This window comes from Thalassophryne amazonica, chromosome 1 (assembly GCF_902500255.1).
Source record: "Thalassophryne amazonica chromosome 1, fThaAma1.1, whole genome shotgun sequence".
Lineage (NCBI taxonomy): Eukaryota > Metazoa > Chordata > Actinopteri > Batrachoidiformes > Batrachoididae > Thalassophryne > Thalassophryne amazonica.
In genome coordinates this window covers 60,711,445-60,730,295 of record NC_047103.1, presented here as the reverse complement: position 1 = coordinate 60,730,295, position 18,851 = coordinate 60,711,445, and the positions used below count along the sequence as shown (strand labels likewise).

Below are 18,851 nucleotides of genomic sequence, written 5' to 3'. Positions count from 1 at the left end.
AAACACACCTCAAACGGGGAGAGGCCGGTGGCAGAGGACACCTGGCTGTTATGCGCATACTCGATCCAGGCCAGATGTTCACTCCAGGCCGTCGGGTGTCAATCAATTCAATCAATCAATTTTTTTTTATATAGCGCCAAATCACAACAAACAGTTGCCCCAAGGCGCCTTATACTGCAAGGCAAGGCCATACAATAATTATGTAAAACCCCAACGGTCAAAACGACCCCCTGTGAGCAAGCACTTGGCTACAGTGGGAAGGAAAAACTCCCTTTTAACAGGAAGAAACCTCCAGCAGAACCAGGCTCAGGGAGGGGCAGTCTTCTGCTGGGACTGGTTGGGGCTGAGGGAGAGAACCAGGAAAAAGACATGCTGTGGAGGGGAGCAGAGATCGATCACTAATGATTAATGCAGAGTGGTGCATACAGAGCAAAAGAGAAAGAAACAGTGCATCGTGGGAACCCCCCAGCAGTCTACGTCTATAGCAGCATAACTAAGGGATGGTTCAGGGTCACCTGATCCAGCCCTAACTATAAGCTTTAGCAAAAAGGAAAGTTTTAAGCCTAATCTTAAAAGTAGAGAGGGTGTCCGTCTCCCTGATCTGAATTGGGAGCTGGTTCCACAGGAGAGGAGCCTGAAAGCTGAAGGCTCTGCCTCCCATTCTACTCTTACAAACCCTAGGAACTACAAGTAAGCCTGCAGTCTGAGAGCGAAGTGCTCTATTGGGGTGATATGGTACTACGAGGTCCCTAAGATAAGATGGGACCTGATTATTCAAAACCTTATAAGTAAGAAGAAGAATTTTAAATTCTATTCTAGAGTTAACAGGAAGCCATTGAAGAGAGGCCAATATGGGTGAGATATGCTCTCTCCTTCTAGTCCCCGTTAGTACTCTAGCTGCAGCATTTTGAATTAACTGAAGGCTTTTTAGGGAACTTTTAGGACAACCTGATAATAATGAATTACAATAGTCCAGCCTAGAGGAAATAAATGCATGAATTAGTTTTTCAGCATCACTCTGAGACAAGACCTTTCTAATTTTAGAGATATTGCGTAAATGCAAAAAAGCAGTCCTACATATTTGTTTAATATGCGCTTTGAATGACATATCCTGATCAAAAATGACTCCAAGATTTCTCACAGTATTACTAGAGGTCAGGGTAATGCCATCCAGAGTAAGGATGTGATTAGACACCATGTTTCTAAGATTTGTGGGGCCAAGTACAATAACTTCAGTTTTATCTGAGTTTAAAAGCAGGAAATTAGAGGTCATCCATGTCTTTATGTCTGTAAGACAATCCTGCAGTTTAGCTAATTGGTGTGTGTCCTCTGGCTTCATGGATAGATAAAGCTGGATATCATCTGCGTAACAATGAAAATTTAAACAATACCGTCTAATAATACTGCCTAAGGGAAGCATGTATAAAGTGAAGCACAGCACAGAACCTTGTGGAACTCCATAATTAACTTTAGTGTGTGAAGAAGATTCCCCATTTACATGAACAAATTGTAATCTATTAGACAAATATGATTCAAACCACCGCAGCGCAGTGCCTTTAATACCTATGGCATGCTCTAATCTCTGTAATAAAAGTTTATGGTCAGCAGTATCAAAAGCAGCACTGAGGTCTAACAGAACAAGCACAGAGATGAGTCCACTGTCCGAGGCCATAAGAAGATCATTTGTAACCTTCACTAATGCTGTTTCTGTACTATGATGAATTCTAAAACCTGACTGAAACTCTTCAAATAGACCATTCCTCTGCAGATGATCAGTTAGCTGTTTTACAACTACCCTTTCAAGAATTTTTGAGAGAAAAGGAAGGTTGGAGATTGGCCTATAATTAGCTAAGATAGCTGGGTCAAGTGATGGCTTTTTAAGTAATGGTTTAATTACTGCCACCTTAAAAGCCTGTGGTACATAGCCAACTAACAAAGATAGATTGATCATATTTAAGATCGAAGCATTAAATAATGGTAGGGCTTCCTTGAGCAGCCTGGTAGGAATGGGGTCTAATAAACATGTTGATGGTTTGGATGAAGTAACTAATGAAATAACTCAGACAGAACAATCGGAGAGAAAGAGTCTAACCAAATACCGGCATCACTGAAAGCAGCCAAAGATAATGATACATCTTTGGGATGGTTATGAGTAATTTTTTCTCTAATAGTTAAAATTTTGTTAGCAAAGAAAGTCATGAAGTCATTACTAGTTAAAGTTAATGGAATACTCAGCTCAATAGAGCTCTGACTCTTTGTCAGCCTGGCTACAGTGCTGAAAAGAAACCTGGGGTTGTTCTTATTTTCTTCAATTAGTGATGAGTAGAAAAGATGTCCTAGCTTTACGGAGGGCTTTTTTATAGAGCAACAGACTCTTTTTCCAGGCTAAGTGAAGATCTTCTAAATTAGTGAGACGCCATTTCCTCTCCAACTTACGGGTTATCTGCTTTAAGCTACGAGTTTGTGAGTTATACCACGGAGTCAGGCACTTCTGATTTAAAGCTCTCTTTTTCAGAGGAGCTACAGCATCCAAAGTTGTCTTCAATGAGGATGTAAAACTATTGACGAGATACTCTATCTCACTACAGAGTTTAGGTAGCTACTCTGCACTGTGTTGTTATATGGCATTAGAGAACATAAAGAAGGAATCATATCCTTAAACCTAGTTACAGCGCTTTCTGAAAGACTTCTAGTGTAATGAAACGTATTCCCCACTGCTGGGTAGTCCATCAGAGTAAATGTAAATGTTATTAAGAAATGATCAGACAGAAGGGAGTTTTCAGGGAATACTGTTAAGTCTTCTATTTCCATACCATAAGTCAGAACAAGATCTAAGATATGATTAAAGTGGTGGGTGGACTCATTTACAGTTTGAGCAAAGCCAATAGAGCTAATAATAGATTAATGCAGTGTTGAGGCTGTCATTCTCAGCATCTGTGTGGATGTTAAAATCGCCCACTATAATTATCTTATCTGAGCTAAGCACTAAGTCAGACAAAAGGTCTGAAAATTCACAGAGAAACTCACAGTAACGACCAGGTGGACGATAGATAATAACAAATAAAACTGGTTTTTGGGACTTCCAATTTGGATGGACAAGACTAAGAGTCAAGCTTTCAAATGAATTAAAGCTCTGTCTGGGTTTTTGATTAATTAATAAGCTGGAATGGAAGATTGCTGCTAATCCTCCGCCCCAGACCGTGCTACGAGCATTCTGAAAGTTAGTGTGACTCGGGGGTGTTGACTCATTTAAACTAACATATTCATCCTGCTGTAACCAGGTTTCTGTAAGGCAGAATAAATCAATATCTTGATCAATTATTATATAATTTACCAACAGGGACTTAGAAGAGAGAGACCTAATGTTTAATAGACCACATTTAACTGTTTTAGTCTGTGGTGCAGTTGAAGGTGCTATATTATTTTTTCTTTTTGAATTTTTATGCTTAAATAGATTTTGCTGGTTGTTGGTGGTCTGGGAGCAGGCACCGTCTCTACAGGGATGGTGTAATGAGGGGATGGCAGGGGGAGAGAAGCTGCAGAGAGGTGTGTAAGACTACAACTCTGCTTCCTGGTCCCAACCCTGGATAGTCACGGTTTGGAGGATTTAAGAAAATTGGCCAGATTTCTAGAAATGAGAGCTGCTCCATCCAAAGTGGGATGGATGCCGTCTCTCCTAACAAGACCAGGTTTTCCCCAGAAGCTTTGCCAATTATCTATGAAGCCCACCTCATTTTTTGGACACCACTCAGACAGCCAGCAATTCAAGGAGAACATGCGGCTAAACATGTCACTCCCGGTCCGATTGGGGAGGGGCCCAGAGAAAACTACAGAGTCCGACATTGTTTTTGCAAAGTTACACACTGATTCAATGTTAATTTTAGTGACCTCCGATTGGCGTAACCGGGTGTCATTACTGCAGACGTGAATTACAATCTTACCAAATTTACGCTTAGCCTTAGCCAGCAGTTTCAAATTTCCTTCAATGTCGCCTGCTCTGGCCCCCGGAAGACAATTGACTATGGTTGCTGGTGTCGCTAACTTCACATTTCTCAAAACAGAGTCGCCAATAACCAGAGTTTGATCCTCGGCGGGTGTGTCGCCGAGTGGGGAAAAACGGTTAGAAATGTGAACGGGTTGGCGGTGTACACGGGGCTTCTGTTTAGAACTACGCTTCCTCCTCACAGTCACCCAGTTGGCCTGCTTTCCCGGCTGCTCGGGATCTGCCAGGGGGAACTAACGGCGGCTAAGCTACCTTGGTCTGCACCGACTACAGGGGCCTGGCTAGCTGTAGAATTTTCCACGGTGCAGAGCCGAGTCTCCAATTCGCCCAGCCTGGCCTCCAAAGCTACGAATAAGCTACACTTATTACAAGTACCATTACTGCTAAAGGAGGCCGAGGAATAACTAAACATTTCACACCCAGTACAGAAAAGTGCGGGAGAGACAGGAGAAGCCGCCATGCTAAATCGGCTAAGAGCTAGTAGCTGCGCTAAGCTAGCGGATTCCTAAAAACACGCAAAGTGAATAATGTGTAAATAATTTAGAGGTGATTCAGCAGAAGGAGTGCTTTAGTTAAGGCACGTGAAGATTACACTGTGAAACAAATCGTAATCTAGATAACTAGATCAATCTAACTGCGCAGATTAAACAGCTAACAGATACAGCAAAACACCGCTGTGCTCCGCAACAGGAAGTGATACAATACCGCAGTGAGAGCCAACCACCAGTAGAGGCAAGCAAGGTGTGCGGATGTTACGCAGCGCAGGGCTTGCTCCAACTCCTGATTGGCCCGTTCTGCCTGTCCATTGGTCTGTGGGTGATACCCGGATGAGAGGCTCACAGTGGCCCCCAGTTCCCGGCAGAAGCTCCTCCAGACGTGTGAGGAGAACTGGGGACCACGATCAGAGACGATGTTGGTGGGTATCCCATGCAGACGGACGACGTGGTGGACCAGGATGTCTGCTGTCTCCTGGGCTGTTGGGAGCTTTGGGAGGGCCACGAAGTGGGCCGCCTTGGAGAATCGGTCCACTATCGTGAAGATGGTGGTGTTGCCCTGGGACGGCGGGAGGCCCATGACGAAATCCAGGCCGATATGGGACCAGGGGCGATGAGGCACAGGAAGTGGCTGGAGAAGCCCTTGGGACCTCTTGTGGTCAGCCTTGCCCCTGGCACAGGTGGTGCAGGCCTGGATGTACTCCCGGATGTCGGCCTCCATAGACGCCCACCAGAAGCGCTGCCGGACAACTGCCACGGTCCTTCGCACCCCTGGATGACAGGAGAGCTTGGAACCGTGACAGAAGTCCAATACTGCAGCTCTGGCCTCTGGTGGGACGTACAAACGGTTCTTCGGACCGGTTCCGGGGTCCGGGCTCCGTGCCAGGGCCTCCCGGACGGTCTTCTCCACGTCCCAGGTGAGGGTGGCCACGATAGTGGACTCCGGGATGATGGGCACCGGTGGATCCGACAGCACCGTTTTGACTTCGTCTTCGTGTACCCGGGACAAGGCATCCGATCTCTGGTTCTTGGTCCCGGGGTGATAGGTGATCCGGAAGTCAAAACGTCCGAAGAACAGTGACCAGCGGGCTTGCCTGGGGTTCAGCCGCTTGGCGGTCCTGATATACTCCAGGTTCCGATGGTCAGTGAAAACCGTGAATGGCACAGACGCTCCCTCCAACAGGTGTCTCCACTCCTCAAGAGCCTCTTTCACTGCAAGGAGTTCTCGATTGCCGACGTCATAGTTCCGTTCAGCTGGGGTCAACCTGCGAGAAAAGTAGGCACACGGGTGAAGAACCTTATCGGTCTCTCCGCTCTGGGATAGCACGGCTCCTATCCCTGAGTCAGAGGCGTCCACTTCAACCACGAACTGGCGGCTAGGGTCGGGCTGCACCAAAACTGGCGCAGTAGAGAACCGTCGTTTCAACTCCTTGAACGCGGCTTCGCACCGATCCGACCAGGTGAAGGGGACTTTTGGAGAGGTCAGGGCTGTCAGGGGGCTAACTACCTGACTGTAGCCCTTAATGAACCTCCTATAGAAATTAGCGAAGCCGAGGAACTGTTGCAGCTTCCTACGGCTTGTTGGGGACAATCTCTCACCGCCGCAACCTTGGGGCGACGGAGTTAGAGAAGATGATAAACCCCAGGAAGGACAAAGACGTGCGGTGAAACTCGCACTTCTCGCCCTTCACAAACAGTCGGTTCTCTAATAACCGCTGCAGGACCTGATGTACATGCTGGACATGGGTCTCAGGATCCGGAGAAAAGATGAGAATATCGTCCAGATATACGAAGACGAATCAGTGCAGGAAGTCCCGCAAGACGTCGTTAACCAAGGCTTGGAACGTCGCGGGGGCGTTGGTGAGGCCGAATGGCATGACCAGGTACTCAAAGTGACCTAACGGGGTGTTAAATGCCGTCTTCCATTCGTCTCCCTTCCGGATCCGAACCAGGTGATACGCATTTCTAAGATCCAGCTTAGTAAAGATTTTGGCTCCATGCAGGGGGGTGAACACGGAATCCAACAATGGCAACGGGTATCGGTTGCGAACCGTAATCTCATTCAGCCCCCTGAAATCAATGCATGGACGGAGTCCGCCATCTTTCTTGCCCACAAAAAAGAAACCTGCCCCCATCTGGGAGGTGGAGTTCCGGATCAGCCCGGCAGCTAATGAGTCCCGGATGTAGGTCTCCATTGATTCGCGCTCAGGTCGTGAGAGGTTGTACAGCCTGCTGGACGGAAACTCAGCGCCTGGAACCAAATCAATGGCACAATCGTACGGACGGTGCGGGGGAAGGGTGAGTGCCAGATCCTTGCTGAAGACGTCAGCAAGATCGTGGTACTCAACCGGCACTGCCGTCAGATTGGGAGGGACTTTGACCTCCTCCTTAGCCTGTAAACCGGGAGGAACCGAGGATCCTAAACACTCCCGATGGCAGGTTTCGCTCCACTGAACCACCACCCCAGACGGCCAATCAATCCGGGGATTGTGCTTCAACATCCATGGGAAGCCCAAAATCACGCGGGAGGTAGAAGGAGTTACAAAAAACTCAATCTCCTCCCGATGGTTTCCAGACACCACCAGAGTTACTGGTTGTGTCTTGTGTGTGATTAAAGGGAGGAGAGTGCCATCTAGTGCCCGCACCTGCACTGGCGAAGGAAGCGCCACCAGGGGGAGCCCTACCTCCCTTGCCCATCTGCTGTCTAGCAGATTCCCTTCTGACCCCGTGTCCACCAGTGCTGGGGCTTGAAGGGTTAAATCCCCGCTCAGGATTGTAACTGGGAGTCGTGTGGCAATCTGTGTGTGTCTCACGTGAATGTTTTGACCCCCCCTTAGCCCAGTCTCTGAGGGCGGTTGTTGTTGTGGCCGTTTGGGGCAGTTTCTCTGTGTGTGCTCAGTTGAGCTGCAGAGAAAACACTCTCCACGGATCAGCCTCCTCATTTTGGCCCTGTGCGTTTCCCTAACAACGTCAGCAGGGGGAGCTGTTGCCCCACAGAGCGCTGCGGCTGTGGAGCGTGGGGAGGGCGGCCCCTTTTCGAACCCGGAAGGGAGAGGGGCGGCGCGTATCCGGTCACGTCCTTCGCCTTGCTCCCGACGGCGCTCCTCCAACCGATTGTCTAACCGTATAACGAGATCGATAAGCCCATCTAAATCCCGCGGTTCCTCCTTAGCTACCAGCTGCTCCTTCAGGACCAACGACAGTCCGTTTATGAAGACGGCGTGGAGCGCAACGTTATTCCAGCCGGACCTCGCAGCCGCGATGCGGAAGTTGACTGCATAAGCGGCTGCGCTCTCGCGTCCCTGTCTCATTGACAGCAGCACGGTTGAAGCGGTCTCTCCTCTGTTAGGGTGATCAAACACTGTTCTGACCTCCCCCACAAACCCAGTGTATGCTGATAACAACCATGAGTTCTGTTCCCAGAGCGCCGTAGCCCAGGCGCGTGCTTTACCCCGAAGCAGAGCAATCACATAAGCTATTTTACTAGCATCTGACGCGTACATGACGGGACGTTGTGCGAAGACGAGCGAACACTGCATAAGAAAGTCCACGCACGTCTCCACACAACCTCCGTACGGCTCAGGAGGGCTTATGTATGCTTCAGGGGATGGTGGGAGGGGTTGTTGAACCACCACTGGAACGTTTATATCCTGCACAGGGTCGGCAGGAGGACGAGCTGCAGCAGCGCCCTGAGCGCTCGCCGCCATCTGTGCGGAGAGAACCTCCACCCTGCGGTTCAGGAGGATGTTTTGCTCAGTCATTTGATCCAACGGAGCCGTAAAGGCGGTGAGAATGTGCTGCAGCTCACCAATCACGTCTCCTGCAGATGCCTGCGCTCCCTGCTCTCCCATTGGTCGTTCAACAGCCGGGTGACGCCCCTCGGAGTCCATGACGCTGGCCGAGATATCCTGTTGTGAAAGTGTAGTGACACGGACCCACAACAGGGGGCGCAAATGAACGGCCAATAGATGAGCCAAAAAGTAACAATTTAATGTTGTGAAACGTGCACAACGAAATGCAGACAATCTCAGAATATAATTACAGTCAAATCACAAAGGTGACGTGTGGGCAGGCTCGAGGATAGAAGACGTCTGTCCTGAGAAGAGCCGGAACCACACGATTTCCGCTGCCACAGAACCTGGTGAATACTGGAGCCGCCAAGTCCCGAATTCCCAGGTGATCACCGTCCCCGACTGTCAGATCTGGTACTGCTGGCGAGAACAAAGACAGTCAAGTGTGGGTGTGTGTACACCCAGTAACAACAACGGTGGGAATGCCACCTCCACCTCTCACTCAATATTCAGTAGAGTACCGCAGTGATTCCTCAGAGGAAAAGAGTGCCGTCCTGCACTCACTCAGCTTCCACAGAAAAAGGAACCGGTACTCCTGCAAACACTCACAATATACAGATATATTGCAAAAGAAACGGCTGAGGATATTACCTCCAAGGAAGTACGATATCTCGGCAACGAGGTGGAGATGACGTCTGGTCTTTATGGAGTGCGATGATGAAGAATGTGTGACAGCTGTCAGGAATTAATGAGTGACAGCTGTCACTCCCGGCTGTGTCCGTGGCGGCAGCGCCCTCTCATGCCTGAAGCCCGCACTTCAGGCAGGGCGCCCTTTGGTGGTGGGCCAGCAGTACATCCTCTTCTGGCGGCCCACACAACAGATTGGTTAGATTGTTTGTAATTGTTATGCCCAGATAACTGTTTCTTTCACCCACTTGAAGTTGTATTGTTTAATCATGTCTGTTGTTGGACTATAGTTAAAAGACAAAACTTGTCTTCATTTTATTCAATTTGTACCCTGACAAGAGACCATAAAAGTCAAAAATGTTCATCAATTTAGGGAGACTTATTTCTGGTCGTTTTAAATATATTAAGACATCGTCTGCAAATAATCCAGTTTTATGTTCAGTTTCTCTAATTTTAACTCCCTCTATTTCCTTGGCCTTGTTATGTTTCGGACGCGGTCGGAGAACCGACCCAGCGTTTGAAGGACCCAGCATAAAATAAGCAGAGCATGGTTCAAAAGGTAACAAAATTTAAATAACATAACAGTGGGGTGATACAGTGCTAAACAACTAAACAGTCCGTGGTCTGGTGAGGTGAAAACACGGCGCGCTCTCAGCAGCGCAAACGGTCCGGAGCCACAGCAGTTTGGACCCAGGGACCCCGCTGACACCCCCCCAGGTGGCCGCGACAAACCGAGTCTCAGGAAGTGTGCTGAAGAGCGTGAGACCTCACCCAATCCTCCTTCACAGACTGTGGCGTCAAACCTGGAGCGGTCTCTGCATCCGTGATGGTGAGATTGTTCTCCTGACGTCGATCTCACACGTCTGCTCACAAGGTCGAGTCTCTGGCAATCACACACTGTGCATTCAAGGTTTAAATACAGCAATCTCTGATTAAGACAAAATACACCACAGCTGTGAGTCCTGATGACCTGCACGTGATAACAAGCCTCAGGTGTTCAGGGTGAGGTCCTGATGCTCAGCCACTCAGTCCTGAATGCATACCACCTGGTGGGAGAAACAGAAAACAAAAACCAAACCAGCCAAACACCCCAGCCCACAACAGGCCTGTCTTATTGCTTGGGCCAAGGGTTCAATAAATATTGCAAATAGAATAGGGGAGAGGCAACAGCCTTGTCTTGTGGACCTCTCAAGTTTGAACCAGTTCGAGAGACTACCATTTATCTTGATTCTTGCTTTAGGATTCTGGTATAATGTTTGAATACATGCGACAGATTGTGAATTTAAACCAAATTTCTCCAGACAAAGATACAGAAATCTCCAGCTAACACTGTCAAAAGCCTTTTCGGCATCTAAACTTAATAATATTGCACTTTCCTCCTTTTTCTGGATTTCTTCGATTACATGTAGAGTCCTCCTAATATTGTCATGAGTCTGCCGCCCTTTAATAAAGCCAGATTGATCTTCGTCTATTATGTCTGATATGAAGGTTTGGAATCTATTAGAAATAATTAATGAATATATTTTGTAATCGCAATTTAGTATTGATATTGGTCTATAGTTTTCGCAGTATTCTCTATTTTTGCCTTCCTTGGGTATGACCGTGATTGTAGCCTCGTTCCATGATGGAGGAAGTTTCCCATTCTTTAGTGTCTGATTAAATGATGCTAACATCATTGGATTAAGTTCTTTTTTGAAGATCTTATACCATTCTATGGGAAATCCGTCAGTCCCTGGAGTCTTATTAGGTTTCATTCTTTTAACTGCATCTTCTAATTCTTTCTCTGTAATCTCAGAGCAAATTTTAGTATTTTGTGAATTTCCTATATTTGGAAGATCTAATGAATTTAGAAATATTTTAATTGTCTCATCGTCGGCAGCTCTGGGTTGTTTATATAAATTTGTATAATATTCTTCAAATGCTCTCTCGATCTCTTCTGGTTTAAACTTTAGTGCTTTTGATATAGGGTCTCTAATTTTTAAAATTGTACTCAGCTGTTGTTTGTTTCTTAATTGCCTCACCAATGATTTAGTTGCTTTCGGACCTCCTTCATAGTAAGTCTGTTTTAGAAATCTGATTTTTTTTTTTCCACTTCCATTGTTAGTATATTATCAATCTTAGTTCTAGCTTCCTTGATTTTTAACAATGTGTTTGTGTCGTTTATCTTCTTGTGCAATTCTTCGAGTTTTTGTAATTCCTTCACAGTTTCCTGGTACTCCTTCAGTTTTTGTTTTTTATTGTATGAAGCTATTGATATTAGTTTACCCCGTATTACTGCCTTCATAGCATCCCACAATATTGTGGAATCTATTCCTCCCCGGTCATTTTCGTTTCTATATATTTCGATGTCTTTTCTTATTTTTTCCACTAATTCTTTATCATTTAGCAATCCAATGTTCAATCACCCCTGATGATTTCCATGATTTTCCTTTATAAATCATTGGTTGTCAGCAATTTCAGTTAAATATAACATATAGCAGACACACACAGTGATATTTGAGAAGTGAAATGAAGTTTATAGGGTTTACAGAAAGTGTACAATAATTCTTTAAACAAAATTAGGCAGGTTTATAAGTTTGGGTACCCCAACAGAAAAAAAAAATCCATCAATATTTAGTAGATCCTCCTTTTGCAGAAGTAACAGCCTCTAAACGCTTCCTATAGCTTCCAATGAGAGTCTGGATTCTGGTTGAAGGTATTTTGGAACATTCTTCTTTACAAAACATCTCAGGTTTGTTGGTTTCCGAGCATGGGCGGCCCGCTTAAAATCACACCACAGAATTTCAATAATATTCAGATCTGGGGACTGAGATGGCCATTCCAGAACATTGTACTTGTTCCTCTGCATGAATGCCTTAGCAGATTGAGCAGTGTATAGGGTGGCGAGACGGAAGCCACTACTTAGCAAAAGGCACATGGCAGCCCACCTGGAGTTTGCCAAAAGGCACCTGACGGACTCTCACGAGAGAAACAAAATTCTCTGGTCTGATGAGACAAAAATAGAACTCTTTGGTGTGAATGGCAGGCGTCATGTTTTGAGGAAACCAGGCACCATCCCTACAGTGAAGAATGGTGGTGGCAGCATCATGCTGTGGGGATGTTTTTCAGCAGCAGCAACTGGGAGACTAATCAGGATTGAGGGAATGATGAATGCAGTAATGTACAGAGACATCCTGGATGAAAACCTGCTCCAGAGCAGTCCTGACCTCAGATTGGGGCGACGGTTAATCTTTCAGCAGTACAATGATTCTGAACACAGAGAAGATATCAAAGGAGTAGCTTCAAGACAACTCTGTAAATGTCCTTGAGTGGCCCAGCCAGAGCCCAGACCTGAATCCAATTGAACATCTCTGGAGAGATCTGAAAATGGCTGTGCACTGACACTCCCCATCCAACCTGATAGAGCTTGAAAGGTGCTGCAAAGAGGAATGGGCAAAACTGCCCAAAGATACAGTATTGTTCAGAATAATAGTAGTGCTATGTGACTAAAAAGATTAATCCAGGTTTTGAGTATATTTCTTATTGTTACATGGGAAACAAGGTACCAGTAGATTCTCACAAATCCAACAAGACCAAGCATTCATGATATGCACACTCTTAAGGCTATGAAATTGGGCTATTAGTAAAAAAAAAAGTAGAAAAGGGGGTGTTCACAATAATAGTAGTGTGGCATTCAGTCAGTGAGTTTGTCAATTTTGTGGAACAAACAGGTGTGAATCAGGTGTCCCCCATGTAAGGATGAAACCAGCACCTGTTGAACATGCTTTTCGCTTTGAAAGCCTGAGGAAAATGGGACGTTCAAGACATTGTTCAGAAGAACAGCGCAGTTTGATTAAAAAGTTGATTGGAGAGGGGAAAACTTATACGCAGGTGCAAAAAATTATAGGCTGTTCATCTACAATGATCTCCAATGCTTTAAAATGGACAAAAAAAAACAGACGCTTGGAAGAAAACGGAAAACAACCATCAAAATGGATTGAAGAATAACCAGAATGGCAAAGGCTCACCTATTGATGAGCTCCAGGATGATCACCCCCCTTTCTACTTTTTTATTTACTAGCCCAATTTCATAGCCTTAAGACTGTGCATATCATGAATGCTTGGTCTTGTTGGATTTGTGAGAATCTACTGAATCTACTGGTACCTTGTTTCCCATGTAACAATAAGAAATATACTCAAAACATGGATTAATCTTTTTAGTCACATAGCACTACTATTATTCTGAACACTACTGTAGATGCACTGAGCATGTGGCATCATATTCAAGAAGACTAAGGCTATAATTACATCTTTGTTTCACCTTAGTGTCTCTTCTGTTTTTCCTGTTGCTTAATGCTCACAAATTGACCTTATTTGTTGTCCTTCGGTAGCATGGCCCAAACAGAGGGTCACCCCTTTGAGTTTTGTCTGCTTGAGGTTTCGTCCTCAATATCATCCGAGGGAGTCTTTCCTTAATGCTGTTGCCTGTGTGCTTGCTCTAGGGGTTTGTAAGGTTAGACATTACTTATGTGTTGCACCTGAGGCAGCTTTGTTGTGATTTGGTGCTATGTAAATAAAATAAAATAAAATTAAATTATTTCCTACTACTTTCTATTGTTTATTTACTTTGTCTTTTATCTGTTTTATTGCCTGTTGTAATTTTATTGTTATTTTTAATTCATTTAGTTACGATTGTGGGTAACTTGGTGCCCATTTTTTAATTATGTACAACACTTTGGTCAACTGCTGTCTTTTTGAATTTGCTTTAGAAATAAAGGTTGAGTTGAGTAATTGCTACCACACACACACACACACACACACACATACAAGGTCTGTTAGAAAAGTAACAGACCTTTTTATTTTTTTCAAAAACTATATGGATTTGATTCATATGTTTTTACGTCAGCCAAGCTTGAACCTTCGTGCGCATGCGTGAGTTTTTTCACGCCTGTCGGTTGCGTCATTCGCCTGTGAGCAGGCTTTGAGTGAGGAGTGGTCCACCCCTCTCGTCGTTGTTTCATTGCGAGGAAATGGCGCAATGATTTGGGCTTTTTTTCCATCAGAAGTTTTTCAGAAACTGTTAGAGACAGGCAGCTGGAAACCATTCGAAAAATTTATCTGGCTTTTGGTGAAAATTTTACAGGCTTCACAGAGAATAAGGACTGTTACTACAGCTTTAAGGACGGCACACAATGGTGCACGGCGCGCCGCGCTCCGAACAGCCATCGAGAGGCAGAAACCACCACATCATTTCTAAACAGATCGCTGTGTGGAGCCGGGACCGTCGTGTGCAATTTCTCTGGTTATTACAAGAGCTGGACATCAGCCATTTTCTGGCAAATTTCACTTTTAACAAGAGATTTTGTCATGGAAAGCCGCGCGGAGGCTTCGCGCGTCACAACCGATTTGCTGATGAAGCGAGACAAAGGAACACCTCCGTTTCAGAGTGTCAGAGGACAAGTTGGGACATGCCCAGCTCTCCACAATTTCTCTTATACTCACTCGACTGGTAAGCACTGAAAGCCGAGATAGGCATGTCCCAACTTGTTCTCGGTCGTGACGCGCGAAGCCTCCGCGCGGCTTTCCATGACAAAATCTCTTGTTAAAAGTGAAATCTGCCAGAAAATGGCTGATGTCCAGCTCTTGTGATAACCAGAGAAATTGCACACGACGGTCCCTGATCCATACAGCCATCCGTTTAGAAATGATGTGGTGGTTTCTGCCTCTCGATGGCGGCTCGGAGCGCGGCGCGCCGTGCGCCATTGTGGGCCGTCCTTAAAGCTGTAGTAACACTCCTTATTCTCTGTGAAGCCCGTAAAATTTTCACCGAAAGCCAGATAAATTTTTAGAATGGTTTCCAGCTGCCTGTCTCTAACAGTTTCTGAAAAAATTCTGATGGGAAAAAAAGCCCAAATCGTTTCGCCATTTCCTCGCAATGAAACAACGACGAGAGGGGTGGACCAGTGCTCACTCAAAGCCTGCCCACAGGCGAATGATTCAACCGACAGGTGTGGAAAAACTCATGCATGCGCACGAAGGTTCAAGCTTGGCTGATGTAAAAACATATGAATCAAATCCATATAGTTTTTGAAAAAAATAAAAAGGTCCGTTACTTTTCTAACAGACCTCGTACAATATATATATATATATATATATATATATATATATATATATATATATATATATATATATATATATATATATATATTATATATATATATATATATATATATATATATATAGTGTGTGTGTGTGTGTAAGGACACACACACTGAGGCAAATAAGTATTTGATCCACTGTTGATGATTTTGCAAGTTTTCACACCTACAAAGAATGGAGAGGTCTGTAATTTTTATCACAGGTACACTTCAACTGTGAGAGACAGAATCTAAAAAAAATATCCAGAAAATCACATTATATGATTTTTAAATAATTAATTTGCATTTTATTACATGAAATCGGTATTTGATCACCTACCAACCAGTAAGAATTCTGGCTCTCACAGACCTGTTAGTTTTTCTTTAAGAATCCCTCCTATTCTGCATTCTACCTGAATTAACCTGTTTGAACTTGTTACTTGTATAAAAGACACCTGTCCACACACTCAATCAATCACACTTCAAACTGTCCACCATGACCAAGACCAAAGAGCTGTCTAAGGACACCAGGGACACCATTGTAGGCCTGGGATGGGCTACAGGACAATAGGCATGCAGCTTGGTGAGAAGGCAACAACTGTTGGCGAAATTATTACAGTAGAAAATGGAAGAAACACAAGGTGACTGTCAGTCTTCCTTAGTCTGGGGGTCAGGATGATTCTGAGAAAGCCCAGAATTACACGGGAGGACCTGGTCAATGACCTGAAGTGAGATGGGACCACAGTCACAAAGATTACTTTAGTAACACATGATGCTGTCATTGTTTAAAATCCTGCAGGGCAGCAAGGTCCCCCTGCTCAAGCCAACACGTCTGGATGATCCAGGGGAGGCATGGGAGAAGGTCCTGTGGTCAGATGAGACCAAAATAGAGCTTTTTGGTATCAACTCCATTCACTGTGTTTGGGGGACGAGAATAAACCCAAGAACACCATCCCAACCGTGAAGCATGGGGGTGGAAACAGCATTTTTGGGGGTGTTTTTCTGCAAAGGGGACAGGACAACTGTACGGTATTGAAGGGAGGATGGATAGGATCGTGTATCCTGAGATTTTGGCAAACAACCTCCTTCCCTCAGTAACAGCATTGAAGATGGGTCATGTCTGGGTCTTCAGCATGACAATGACCTCAAACACACAGCCATGGCAACTAAGGAGGGGCTCTGTAAGAAGCATTTCAAGGTCGTGGAGTGGCCTGGCCAGTCTCCGGACCTGAACTCAGTAGAAAATCTTTGGAGGGAGCTGAAACTTAAAACCTGAAAGATCTGTAGAAGATCTGTATGGAGGAGTGGACCAAAAGCCCTGCTGCAGTGTGCAAACTTGGTCAAGAACTACAGGAGACATCTGATCTCTGTAATTACAACGGTTTCTGTACCAAATATTAAGGTCTGTTTTTCTATTGTATTCATGCAATAAAATACAAATTAATTATTTAAAAATCATACAATGTGATTCTTTTGATTTTTTTTTTTTTTTTTTTTTTAGATTCTGTCTCTCATAGTTGAAGTGTACCTACTATAAAAATTACAGACCTCTCCATTCTTTGTAGGTGGGAAAACCTGCAAAACTGACGGGGGATCAAATACTTATTTGCATCACTGTATATATTCACACACACTATACACTAATACAGAATATAGTGGGGGAGCTATGCTGGGGTGGGGTTCATCTTGGGATGGGTGGAGATCAAACTCGGGGAAAGGTCTGGCGGCTGTCTGTATGGTGTGCAGAAAACAACCTGATCTTCAACACCTCTAAGACCAAAGAACTAATAATAGATTTCAGGAGAAATAAACAAGACATTCAGCCAATTTGCATAAACACAGATTATGTGGAGAGGGTCTCAGGCTTCAGGTTCCTGGGCACACACATTAAGAAGTTAACTGACCTTGACAGCAGACACCCGAGCACTCCTGAGAAAGGCTCAACAGGGACTGTACTTCCTGAGACTACTCAGGAAGAACAAACGGAGAGGCTGTTGGTGGCCTTCTACAAGTGCTTCATCATTCGGTCCTGATTTATGGAATTGTGCTGTGGTTCACCAGCTGCACTGCTGCCGAGAGGAAAGCACTCCAGAAGGCCATCAGCATCGCCCAAAAACTCACTGGTTGCCTTCTCCCTTCTCTTGAGGCCATCTACAGCATCCATGGCCTCAGGAGAGACCACAGCATCCTCAGTGACTCATCCCACCCTGATCATCACATCTTTGAACTGTTACCATCAGGGAGATGCTTCAGAACCATGATGTCCAAAACTAAACAGACTGTCCCCAGAGCTGTCAGTTCCCTGAATACCGAACAAACCTGATAATACTGAACTTGAACACTCAATGCAAATGTGTTATTTATATAGTTTGTAAACTTATTTTTTAGCTTATATTGTGCCTGTTATCTGTTTTTATTTTTATTCTTATTTCTAGTGTCTCAAACAGCACTGAAATGAGAGTCTCTACCTCACTTGTAGTTTTGTGCAATGACAATTAAAGATATTCTTATTCTGATTTTACAGACGCTATATAAAAAACCCAGAAATGGACAGGTCTCAGTGTGTATACCCTGTGTGTTGCACGGCCATGCAGGTTTTGGGATTTCCATATGAGATGCTCATTAATATCTAAATCCATGCAGGGGGCCATTTGCTTGTTGCCATTATCTCATTCTCCCAACCATCTGACAGTTGAAACAGATCTGGAATTGTCAACTGACAACCGTCAACTTAAACATCAGTGAAGTCTTATAGTCTTTTTTAAGGGCCTCCTGTTTGTGTTTTTTCGTTAGTACTCTGGGGGCATTCTGTAGTGTCAGAGCAGAGGTTAGGGCCACTCGTATGTTCCTAATTTGAAGGTGTATTTTGTCTTGATCAATCAGAAGGAAAACCTTGTATAGTAGACTGTCCTCCACAAGTACAACAGTACCAACATAGTTTTTGACTTTGTCATCTTTACCTTCAGCTCGTCAGAGACATTGGCTGCTCCTGTTGACAATAACCGTGTGATTGTCAGTGTCCCATCAGCGCTTCATTCCCATAAGCCTTCACTTTCAGGTAAATATTCTCAGCTTTTCTGGCTTGCAAATCATAGCATGATGTATCTCCTGGATACAGTTAAATACTGCATGCATTTTATTGTACCACCAGATGGCAATGCAGCATCACCATTGACTATTATATTTGAATGCAACTTCACTGAAGTGATCCAAATCCTACTGCAGCCTGCTAATATGCAATCACATATATTTGAAATCTGAATCATTTCTTGAGATATTGTAGCTGTAATTTAAAATGTGCCTTTTGTTTTTTGCTCCGTCAGAAGAGGATGATGGCTGCTATGTGCAAAAACTAGTGAAGTATCAACTGACTGGCTTATTAGAATGTGGTATGATGTGCTTTGTCGCCTGCTTTTTAACAACACAGAAAGTTGGCATCATCTTCTGTGAGGGGTTCTGTTCTACTCTTTTAACCAGAGGATGTGAAACTTCAATCTTCAGACTTCTTGAAGTTGCGATATATCAGTTACTGTATCTCTGCTTTAGTTTGGCCGTTGTCAAGATGTAACACCAACAGGGACATTAATCCATGTAAGACCTTGAGAGTGAATATGCAGAGGCTACACGTAAGACAGGACTGACGTCAGTTCTTTTGCTCTCTGGAGATTTCACTTCATTGCGCTGTCGAGAACACAAAATGCAGACAGTGTTTAAAACGGTCCCACCGAGTCCAAGTGGCTTGATAATTCCTGTATACATT

General features: G+C 44.7%; 1 protein-coding gene across 1 annotated transcript in view; it reads left to right on the top strand.

Annotated features, from left to right (window-relative positions):
• mettl4 (methyltransferase like 4) overlaps positions 1-18,851 on the top strand; it is a 76,678-nt gene that overhangs the window by 40,917 nt on the left and 16,910 nt on the right. The window contains exon 7 of the mRNA XM_034170927.1: positions 18,058-18,149. Coding sequence (XP_034026818.1) covers positions 18,058-18,149 — 92 coding nt within the window. The remainder of the gene's footprint in view (positions 1-18,057; positions 18,150-18,851) is intronic.